Source organism: Archocentrus centrarchus, chromosome 9 (genome assembly GCF_007364275.1).
Source record: "Archocentrus centrarchus isolate MPI-CPG fArcCen1 chromosome 9, fArcCen1, whole genome shotgun sequence".
NCBI classification, from domain to species: domain Eukaryota; kingdom Metazoa; phylum Chordata; class Actinopteri; order Cichliformes; family Cichlidae; genus Archocentrus; species Archocentrus centrarchus.
The window spans coordinates 7,542,833-7,554,619 of record NC_044354.1 but is presented as its reverse complement, the minus strand read 5'-3'; the positions used below and the strand labels follow the sequence as shown (position 1 = coordinate 7,554,619).

General features: G+C 36.9%; 1 protein-coding gene across 1 annotated transcript; it reads left to right on the top strand.

Annotated features, from left to right (window-relative positions):
- The first annotated feature begins 3,091 nt into the window (after window positions 1-3,091).
- On the top strand, window positions 3,092-8,537 carry cdo1 (cysteine dioxygenase, type I). The gene is made up of 5 exons (XM_030737400.1): window positions 3,092-3,402; window positions 4,797-4,874; window positions 5,683-5,840; window positions 6,344-6,513; window positions 7,534-8,537. Exons 1-5 carry the CDS (start codon window positions 3,233-3,235, stop codon window positions 7,561-7,563), a joined length of 606 nt encoding a protein of 201 aa, XP_030593260.1. The 5' UTR covers window positions 3,092-3,232; the 3' UTR covers window positions 7,564-8,537.
- Window positions 8,538-11,787: the final 3,250 nt, after the last annotated feature.

Below are 11,787 nucleotides of genomic sequence, written 5' to 3'. Positions count from 1 at the left end.
GCCGCGATGGCTCAAACTCTGCTGTGCGTGAATGTAAATCACGGGGTTAAAAAAGAAAAGGAGCGTTCATTGATTTATTTTAAATTCTAAGGGTGATACTCTGAATATCCGCGCACTGGCATCAGACCAAATATTCTGTTTGACTCAAGTGTCGCACTTTATTTTATTGTGGCCGACGTTTTTCATATTAAATTGGTATTTTTACTTTGTTTTTGATTGGCCCTTATGCTGCATTAGTTGTGAGTCTTAGTTGAATTTATCTCTAAAATCTAACTCTAAATACTCACCAAGCTACAACATTGTAAAAATTCTTTGGTGTAAGTGCACTTGATTAAGTGATCACCTCTATAAAAGCAGACGTTTGGGCAGTCTGCTGGTCTCAAGCATTCAGCTATATGTGAACACAATGCCACAATCTTCCCAGGAGAGGATGCCCCAGCAAATTCACCCAAAGGTCAGACCGTGCGATGCTGAGAGAAACTGCAAAAAAAAAAATTCCAAAAGCTACATTTTAGACTGTACATGCCTCGGTTAGCATGTTAACTGTTAAAGTTCATAACAGCACAATTAGAAAAAGATCACACATGTGTGGCCTGTTTTCAAAAGAGCCTACAGAAAAAACAAAAAACAAATACAGCTTATCAACACAAACTCCTCATACCACATCAAGTACAGTGTTAAAGGGGTGACGATTTGGGTTTGTTTTGCAGCCACAGGGCCTGGGCACCTTGCAGTCAGAGTTGACCATGAACTCGTGTATACCAAAGTTTTCCAGAGTCAAACACGGGGCCATTTGTGTAAAAGGTAACGCTTGGATGAAACTGGGTCATGCAGCAGGACAATGATCCCAAGCACACCAGCAAATCTCCAACAGAATGGCTAAAAACGAATGTTGTAATGACCCAGGCAAAGTCCAGACCTCAAAATGATTGAAATGCCGTGTATAAATGAACCCCTGCAAACATCAATGAACTGAAGCAACGTTGTAAAGAAGAGTGGACCAAAACTCATCCACAACAGTGTGAGAGACTGATAAAGTCACACAGATAATTACTTCAAGTTATTGCTGCTGAAGGTGGTTCTACAAGCTACTAAATGATGGGTGTACTTAGTTTTTCACAGGACTTGTAGAGGCCACTGAAAACCTTTTCACATGACCAGCTGTAAAAAAATATATATTTTTAATTTTACACAGCAATTCATTCAAATAAAAATGTGTAACCCCGTATATAACCATTCTCTGCTGCCACATTAGTTGAATGAACTTTGTTTTAAATAATGTACAAAACTGGGTAAATACTTGCGATATCATTTTCAGTTAAACTGATAAATATTCATTACTGCCATGAAATAAGAGCAGTTTTTAATCCATATGGACAGCTCCAGCCAGATAATGAAGATTCAAGGTTTCAGCCACAGGGTGGCGCAAAAGTGCATTTTACAATGATGATGTGGCAGCTTAGACGAAAACTTGGCACATTGTGATGCACAGAAAGTTCTCCACTCTTTGTTCTAGTAAACATGAACCTGGCTCGTCGTCTGCCAGGCACGATTTTTCCCTAAAGTACAGATACATGTTGGATGACTGGAAACAAATGCTGGGTGTTCCTGCTGTATAAACCCAAGCTCAACTGTGGCTTTAGGATCCAATCTGCAGTTAAAAACAATATTCAATATTATATATTAATTCAAATTTAAATAATTTTGCTTATTTTGTTTATGGAAAATGTGAAAACTCTCTTTTTCATCTACTTTTGATTTTTCTGATATTTCTTAAAAGTTGTCTTTGCGTAAGGCGCTGTGACCAAAGTTGTAACTCAGCTCTCTGATATCTCGTTTGATGTCTTAGATTTCTGAGGAGTCACTACACAGCAGCATGTACAGACACATTATTTATTGTTTGTTTTTTATTAATTTTTTGTTATTATTATTATTTTCACCATACTGACCCACAGCAAACTCATTATACATGGTTTTTTGTTTGTTTGTTTGTTTGTTTGTTTGGGGTTTTGTTTAGGCAAACAGGTGGATGACTGTAATTCACCTGTGTGGAATGAGTTGCATGTCTAAGAATAATTTGCAGTGAAGCTGGACTTGTTGATCAACAGCTCCTAGAACACAGTGTGAGGAGGATATTGGTTATGTCATCAAAAACATTTGTCTGACCGGCTGTTTGTGTCCCAATTTAGAAAGAAAATATGCACAGAAAAAAAAGTGAGTACATTTAATCACTTTGCTCTCCAGAGTGTGTCATATTTTATGATGGTGCACAGATTTGAATCTAATTTTGCTTCCACTTGTGTGCTGACAATGGGCTAGAGAGGGTGTCTTCATTACATAATGTGTAACTGAACACCTAACAATTTATTTTTCCAAACAGATGACAACTACTCAGCTTGCCTTCTTGAAGCAACTGCAGTATTATTAAAGGGTTTGCCTTTTCTTTTCCTCTTCGCTTTTGCAAAGATTAATCATCTGCATTTGCACCATGTAAAAAAACCTGTTGTAGCATTTTTTTTTTTTTTTTTTTTGTAGCATTTTTAACGAAGCTTTTGTTTTAAGGCATCTCGACAGTAATAATCTAATGAATTTATCCATCGAAAACAAGCGCGAGCTAAAGATAAATTAAAATATACAGTAATATACGCGGGCATAATAAATCTTATGTCTCCCATAGCATGCTTTAGGTCATTCAAACTTTTATCCCACGTTTTTCTCCTCCATCCTGATTCAGGTCTGCAGCGCACACCTTGGATCGTTTCAGAGGGGAGTCCCCACAAAAAAGTGGGTGCAAGACCACTGTTAAAGGAATGTCTCTGAAAGAGAGAAAGAAAGAGACAAAGAGAAAAGAGGTGTTTGTGTTTGTGACAACGAGGTGGAACTGGTCTCAAAGAGGATTAGTCCAAGTTGTTAAAGTGTGAGATTCCTGCATATTTTAGTGAAAACATACAAAAATAAAATAAATGGCTAAATAAATAAATGGCGAAAACACAGTCACGTATTTTTGCAACATTCCAGGGCGAGAATGTTCGAAATTTAAATTGGATTGTTGGGTGTGGGCGTTCACCAGTTTACATAATGGTACAGTCCGTCACCAGCTCGCTCCCAAATTGCGGTGCCGGTCCTATAAAAGTAAAGGACTGTGCAAAGTAGCAAGAGAAATCTGAAGTTTTAACTGAAGAGAAATATCTGGAAAAAAAAAGAAACAAAAACCTTCTTTTGCAGCACAGCGATGGAGCATACCGAGGTGGTCAAACCAGAAACTCTCGACGACCTGATAAAAATCCTGCACAATGTCTTCGAGAGTGACTGCATCAATGTTGAGGAGGTGCAGAATATAATGGAGTCATATGAGAGCAAGCCTCAGGAGTGGATGAAGTATGCAAAGTTTGACCAATACAGGTAATTTTTAAATTTATTTTTACAGCTCCTAACTATTCCGATATTATTCATTTAGGCTGCTGCACTTTGACCTGGTGTCGTGTATTTTTTTTTTTTATCTATAGTTGATTTTATTACATTTCATTTTCCCAATCTTCTTTTTTTTTTTTTTTTTTTTACTTTATTTACACTGAGTATGTTCTTTTAAATTTAAAAAGTACTCTTGAAAAAAACGTAGTAACAAATCTGAATGCATTTGTAAAATGCATGAAATGGCTCAGTGGTTGCTACGTTCTGAAAAGCATTAATTTTGAATGAAAACTGCTCGTTTTTTGTTTTTTTTAATAGAACAGCAGCTTTTGTTACCTAAATTTTTACTTTGAAAAAAAAAAATGCTTGCTCTGTATTAATGTACTTTATTTTGAAAGGTCGTGTTTCAACGAGCAGATATGCAAACCAGTTCATTCTTCATTTCGCTCTTCTATTCAAAACGTTAAAGAGCCCCTCCTGTCCCAGTGTTTTGATTAGTGAGGATTCAATGGAAGGCGGGTGTATGCCATCCAATCAACACAGAGAACAGATACACACCCGCTGATTTTTGGCACATGGGATAAATTTGCTCTTGGGGCTCTCTGCCAGACAGACTTTCTTTTCCCTGAGCCTGGTTAAAATGGTTGAGTCAATTTTAACCAAAAGTATAATCTTTTCGTAAACTAGTCAAGTAGTTTTGTTGCCTAAACCTATCCAAACTGAGACTGGAAACTTAAAAAAAAAAAAAAAGGAAAGGAAACAAAGAAAAGAAAAGAGAGCCTTTCTGTTAGAAAGCCCTGAAAGTAATTGACTCTCTCTAGCTTCCCAACCTCACATCTGCATCTTGCCTTGCGTCTATGGGAATACAGGATATTGATCACAACCTTTCAAGGCTGGAAATCTTCTTTTCTGCCTGTCCCAAAACCAAAACACCCCAAAGTGTTAATTTGAGCACTTTTTGGATTTGCAAAATACAATTTTAACATTTCTGTCCTTATCAAATAAAGTTTTCACAAGAAGTCGTACATTACAAGTCAATCATTGATTTTGTGCATTAAAAAGTTAATTTGACTAAATTCTCACTGTTTGAAAGGACATTTGAACCAGATAAACCTCAACATGCTTGAATATTAACAGTTTCTTTGAGACTGAGGTTTGTTAAAGTTCAGTATTATCTTTCATGATTGGATTTATTGGTCTGTTTATTTATTTTATGTTTCCACTTCATCAAAACATTTACAGTAGTTTCCAATTTCATCTTTGTGATGAAAGCTTCACCACCTTTGAAGCCATTCACTCTTCTATGTAACTGTACAGCTGTGATATGATGCATAATGCATCATATGCCTCCACATTCATTTGACATTTTTCTTTTTTCCCTGCAGATACACAAGGAACTTGGTTGATGCTGGCAATGGAAAGTTCAATCTCATGATTCTCTGCTGGGGGGAAGGCCATGGCAGGTAAGATACTCGCAAATAAAAAAATAAAAAAAAAAGACAAAACTAACATTAATATGATTGTTATTTATACAAAACAATACCAGCAAGAAATAGAACTTGTTTTAAAGTTTAAACCTATTAATAATAAGATTGCTGTTTTGGTTTTTAGTCATGTTACAAGCCTGTACTATTAGATACTGTAGACCACATAGTCATATGATTCTTACTGGCAATTATTGCATTAGTTAATAAAGATAAGAAAGTCCAATGTTCTGTACACTGACAGATTATGTAAACAGACATTGTTTGATATCTTTCACATGTTCCACTTTATCAGCAAATGTCACCCAAAGACCTGACAGTGATTCAAAGTCTGATCATTCCTGGGTGTGTTGTAAATCTCGCAGGCTGGCCTTTTATATGATTGAGTTATGATTACATATTACAGGATAAAATAAGCTGATGGTTTTTTTATTTTTTACACAAGAAAGGACACTTGTTTTACCACAATCCTGCTGAGTTCTGAGTACAGAGGAACCTGGTAGTGATGTGGTGTACCAATGTGGTAGAGTAAGACTGTTCTACGCATTTCTAGTTTGTTTGTTTTTTTTCTCTTGAGAACAAACAGTATTTGGGTTATGTTAAAAATGACTTACAAAATTAGGCTGTTCAAACTTTGGACGAGATGTATGTTTAGCCTTCACCATGCAAACTTACCAAAACACAAAGACTCGTCTTTCAACATTTTTATCATCTTCAGCTTCTTGTCTAATTTTCATGAAGATGCCGGTATGGTCATATTCTGACACTGTTCTTTAACGCTTTGCAGTAGTATCCATGACCACACAGACTCCCACTGCTTCCTGAAGCTGCTGCAGGGTCAGCTGAAAGAGACGCTATTCCAGTGGCCCGAGAGCAAATCACATGGAGATATGGTCCAAAAGTCACAAAGAATTCTTCAGGAAAACAAGGTTGCCTACATAAATGGTGAGAAACCAAACTGTGTGATTATCTTTTTTTTGTTGTTGTTTTTTGTTTGTTTGTTTGTTTGTTTTAATTAGAGCTCATCCTCATCAATATTTGGATCTCTCTCTACTGACATCTGTTTAGTCTTTTTAACTGGCTCTGCATTTTACACACATCTTTGTGACACCCATACTGTGTTCAGTACAATAGACCAAACAAATGAATATGATTGTTTGAGATATCCTTGCGTGGCATTTCTCTAAAACTCAGTCACGGTCATGTGGAACGCTGTTAAATGTGTGGCATCTTTGCCAGCACTCACTAAAAAAAACCCCCATGTTTCCAAACTCTGCAGTTATGCAATGTCTAATTAGTTTCACAGGCAGTGTATGTCCCTGAGGCAAATGGAGCCCTCATGTGATGTTATAGCCCTGCCTTTAACTATGGTTGAGCCCTGTCTTGCAGCATTCTGGCAGTATACGCATGTTGTTTTGTTCATACATGTATATGTGTGTGTATTTTAGACTCCATTGGTCTGCATCGTGTGGAAAATGTGAGCCACACTGAGCCCGCGGTGAGCTTGCACCTGTACAGTCCTCCTTTCGAGACCTGCCAGACATTTGACCAGCGGACAGGACACAGGAACACTGTCAAGATGACCTTCTGGAGCAAATATGGAGAAAGGACTCCCTTTGTAAGCATTTTTTTTAATACAGACATATTCAGTGAAATCTACAGTTTCCCATCTTCTGATTCATGCTTTAAACAAAATCCCCCAAAAAGCTTTGAGTGCTTATCATCCTTTGAAAGCCCCAAATTTCCAAAGAGTATTTCTACAGGTGGAAGTTTCCAGACTGTAATAGTAGGGAATTAAATCCAAAGAGATGCTAGTTTGTGACAATGTGCATGCTACAAAATTGTAGCATTGTAAATTATATTTGTATTTCTACATATTCATAAAAGTCACATTATGAGAGTTGAAATCTACTTCAGCTTACATTACTGCGTGCTTCACCCCATTCCCTGCTCCTCCCACCTCTCATCCAACAAAAATACCTTCAAGCAGGAAGTGGGAAGTTTTAATAGTTTCTTGCCTCTCTCATTAAGCAGAGCCCATAAAGAACAAACTCTTTGAAGATTCAGGAATTAGTGGAAAGTTCTCATTTCCTTTTCATTGAATGTGCTCCCAGTTGCTTCTGCTTTAACAAAAAAGTTGCTCAAGTGGACAAAAATAGTTATTTATTGAACATTTAAGAGAAGTATGAAAGTTCAGTGGGAGGAGAATCAATATGGGCCCATAACTGTAAAGTGTCCTTTTAAATTGGAATCGGATGTTCTTCAATAAATTAGGTATTGATGATAATAATAATAATTACACGAAAGATAAAGGGAGAAATCAAGGCCAACCTGCCAAAGAACATCGGCCTTATCTTAAATCTACAAGTTATATAAGCATACCTTGGTCATAACACTGTTAATGTAGTGCATTTGATTGCAACACCAAACAGACGAGATAAGATGAGATAAGTACGTCAGTGCGATCACACAGTGAACCTAACTCTGCAGACGCTCATAGCCCTCAAGAACTGTTTGAAGCTATTTCACATACAGTTAGGACCTGACTCTAAATGTTTGTTTTTAGCTTTGAGTGGGACTTGATATAAAGGAAAGCGATCTCAGCCTAACAATATCTGTCATTTCACCCTTTACTCAGGAAACCACAGTTTCGCAAGAGAACAACTAAAGGCCACCAACGGAGGCTCCAGATGATGAAGACATTTAAAAGTGACAATGGTATATTGATTCAAGCGCAAACTGCTGGTGAAGCAAAAAAAAAATGTGGACCTATGACTAAGCAGCCCATTTCAAAATCAGGAGTGGGCTAGTTCAAAAGGACAACCCAGTAATTAGAATGGCTTTATCGCTGCCCAGTGTGAGCTTGGCAAATACTGATGAGCACAGGACGAATACATGAATAGGCTTGGACATGGATTGAATTTGCCTTTTGTTTGCTGGGCCTGAGGAGACCCTTTTCCAATAACAACATTCCTGTCTATCCATGACCTGTGTAACAACACTGTTGTGAAGTTATGGCCCATAGTCAAAGACTAGCGCTTTAGCATTTCAAAAAGGGGAAATATTGCTGTTATACTGTTTCTCCTAAATTTTATATATTTTAAGAAAAAAAAATCTTAAATCAACAGTTTTGATCTCAATGAAATACTTTTATAGTTGTATTTACTGTCGATTTATGCCACTTAACACCTGTTGAAAACTGTAAGGTAACATTGTACAGTCTAACAAATTTGTATTTTTTTTTTTTTCTTTTTTTGCATTTGGAAAATTAATTGTAAAGCTTGAGAGCTGTGTTGTTTTTAAGTGTCATGCTTGTAATTTATTTGCAGGGTCTTCTGTTCACTAAAAGAGCCTTTAAGTCGGCTCCTGAATGTGTTCATATTAAAGTTTTGACCAAGAGAGTACTGTAGAGGGGCTACTGTTTTTTTTTTTTTTTTTTTTATTGTTGGCAGACAATATATTTAGATTAAACATTCTCTCTGTATTTTAGCTTATTTTGATTTTAGCTGTATTTGTTTAGTTTTTAGCTTTACAGCAACCTCTCATAGCAATGTCAGCATGTTTGTTTTGTTTTTTGTTTTTGTGATGCAGTAAATGATGAATCTGCCCATAACTGTAGTCCATTAAACACCATTACTCTTTCACAAAGTTTCATTCTGTTTTGTCTTTATTTTTCATGTTCTGCATTTTCTTCAATGCTTGTTATCCTTAGACTTTCTAAACTTAAATTTTCTGATTAAAAAATTACAGTGGTTTAAAACGCTAAAACAGGTGTTCCACAGGTCGACTCTTTTTCAGTTTATATATAAATGATTTACCACAGTCATGCTCTAGAGAAGGTTTTCAGATGTATGCAGCTGGTACAGTGATATATGTATCAGGTAAAGATGCCATGTCTGTTCCCTCGTAAGCATGGCTTAAAAATTGTTTTTCACAAAATGTCCAGAAAGTGGTGTCAGTTTGCTTTTCCTCCCGGGCTCACTCCTTAAAACAAGCCCATAAGCTAAATGTAAAGATTAATGGGCAATTCATAGAACACGTTTCAGAGGTAAAATATCCCAGGCTTAATTTTAGATTCTCCACTAACATTTGCGAAATGTATTTTAAAAAGGTGACCGAGGTTGTGAAAATGAGCTCACATGCATTTAAACTTATTATTAGAGACGCTTTACCTTTTCGTGCTGCAAATATTTTTATGCATTCTATGATTTTTCTCTCATTTAAATTGCTGTGCAACCTCTTGGTCCCTTATGACGATATATAATCGGGCAATTAAATTTTTGGATTAAAAACCCTATAAGGTTGCATAATTGCAATGCACTAATAAAATAATACTTTAGATTAGTGAATGTGATAAAATTATCAAAAGTTAATATATAAATGTTTATGTAATTGGGTCCAGTGACCTTGTGGTTCTGGGTTTAGTAATGTGCGGAGCTTTGACTGAAAATTGCAAAGTGCCGCTACAGAAATCTTCATTTGGGAAACTGGCATTCCCTATTCAGGGTTATTGATGTGGATTTTTTTTTTTTTTTTACCTTCAGAACTTAAATGGGAGCCTGATAGGGATAATTTAAAAATTAAACTTAAGTGTTTTTTTAAAGATTAACCAGTCAGGGCACCAGGGTTGCTCAGTGGGTGAGTGGGTGACCATATTTGCTGCATGGCTGTGGTGCAGCCGGCCTGGGTTCACATCAAACCTGTGGCCCTTTGCTGCATGTCTTCCTGTTCACTATCCAGTAAAGGCTAAAAAAAAAAAAAAAGATTAGCCAGCCATGAATAATTTGCTGTTATATTATGGTATTTTATAATACTGTAGTCTGTGCCCTGTGGCATTTTGTTGTGTTTGACTTTTGTTTTAATTTGTGTATTTATTTTATAGATTTTTTGTGTTATTGGTTTTCCTGTGTTTTAAAGGCCCAAACAGGGATGGGGTTCAGGTAACATACATGTCCCTATGTAAAAAATAAACTAACTAAACATAATCAGATACAAATGCTGCTAGCATAAATTTCCACACAGCATATTTGAGAGACATTTTCAAAAGCTTCAGTGTCACAACACCAAAATAACACAATGAGAATCTTAAATCTCTGAGCTTCAGTATCTTTGATGAGGCACTTTATTTGTCACACCTTAATACCAGTTTGGACCCCCTATTCTTTATGGCATACACTCAACAAGGTACTGTTAAAATTCCTCAGAGATTTTGGTCCATTTTTGCATGATGGCATCACCCAGTTTGTGTAAAATAGTTAGATGCACATCCATGAAGCAAACCTCCCATTCCACTATATCTCAATGGTAATCTGTTAGATTGAGATTTGTTGTTTGTGGAGGGCATGTGAGTACAGTGAACGTATTGTCATGTTCAAGAAACAGGCTTGAGATGATCTGAGCTTTGTGACATGGTACGTTATCCTGCTGGGAGCTGCCATCATGGTCATAAATAATGGACATGGTCAGCAACAATACTCAGGTAGGCTGCAGCATTTAAAATATGCTCAATTGGTACTGAGGAGCCCAAAGTCCACCAAGAAAATGTCCCTCACACTGTTACACCACCACCAGCCTGAACTGTTGACACAAGGAAGGATGGATCCATACTTTGATGTTGTTTACACCATATTTTGACCCTACCATCTGAATATCGCAAAAGAAATAGAGACTCATCAGACAGGCAAAAGCTTTTTTTTTTTTTTTTAGTCTTTTATTGTCCAATTTTGGTGAGCCTGTGTGAATAGTAGCCTCAGTTTCTTGTTCCTAACTGACAGGAACGGCACCCAGTCTGGTCTTCTGCTGCTGCTGTAGCCCATTTGCTTCAAAGTTTGACAAGCTGTGCATTCAGAGATGCTCTTCTGCAATTCTTTGTTGTAAAGAGTGGTTATTGAAATTACTGTTGCATTCTTTCAAGCTTAAAGCAGTCTGGCCATTCTCCTCCAAACATTAGTATCAACAAGGCATTTTCACTCAGAAAACTGCTGCTCACTGGGAACATTATCTGTAAACCTAGAGATGGTTGTGTGGGAAAATCCCAGTAGATCAGCAGTTTCTGAAATACTCAGGCCAGCCCATCTGGCACAACCAACCATGCCATGTTCAAAGTCACATCACGTTTACTCCTCATTCTGATGTTGAGTTCGAACTTCAGCAGATTGTCAGATTGTCTACGTGACATGAGCTGTTGCCATGTGGTTGACTGAGTAGATATTTGCATTAACAAGCAGCTGAACAGGTGTATCTAATGAAGTGGCTAGTTCATGTGTCTATCTTCTCTCTCTCTCTCTTTTAACTCATTAATGGTTTGTTAATAGTCACCTAAAAGCTGACAAGTATAGCATGGTACCAGCATGCGCAGCAAACAAATAATTGCAGTGATGCACATGTTTCTATGTGTACTTTGGCTTGAGGGAAATATTGATTGGTCATTACCTTGACTAGCAAATAGATTTTGGTAAAAGTACACTGATAACACCATTAAAAAAACCCAGACATCAATGTCTGCCGCATTTAATTGGCAAGCCAACAAGTGTATTAAGTGTACCATTAGTGAATCAGAAAGATAACGTGCTATTGAAAACCAGAGTGTACGTGCACAAAAACAGCAGCCTTCATCATGTTCTCTGTGGCAGTTTTACATACCCATTCACCCTACAGCAGACTATTGCAGTCAATGAACAGATAACAGAGTAGGTAACAGTGCATGGGGTCAACGCACTATCTGTTCCTTTATGCTGCATTTAGGGTGTTCTTTGCACAAATATATGGCTTCTTAGTCTCTGTTTTATTGTTTCACACTGTGTTTATGTTATTTGTATTTAAAAAAGGAGTGTAGTGTCCACAAGACAGGCAGTTAAGTCAGTTTATTAAATAGGAACAAATGAAATGTTCT

Coding starts and splice junctions, on each gene's coding strand:
- cdo1 (XM_030737400.1), top strand. CDS start 3,233: ATGGAGCATACCGAGGTGGTCAAACCAGAAACTCTCGACGACCTGATA. Junction 4,875..5,682: donor TGGGGGGAAGGCCATGGCAG/GTAAGATACTCG, acceptor AACGCTTTGCAG/TAGTATCCATGACCACACAG. Junction 5,841..6,343: donor CAAGGTTGCCTACATAAATG/GTGAGAAACCAA, acceptor TGTGTATTTTAG/ACTCCATTGGTCTGCATCGT.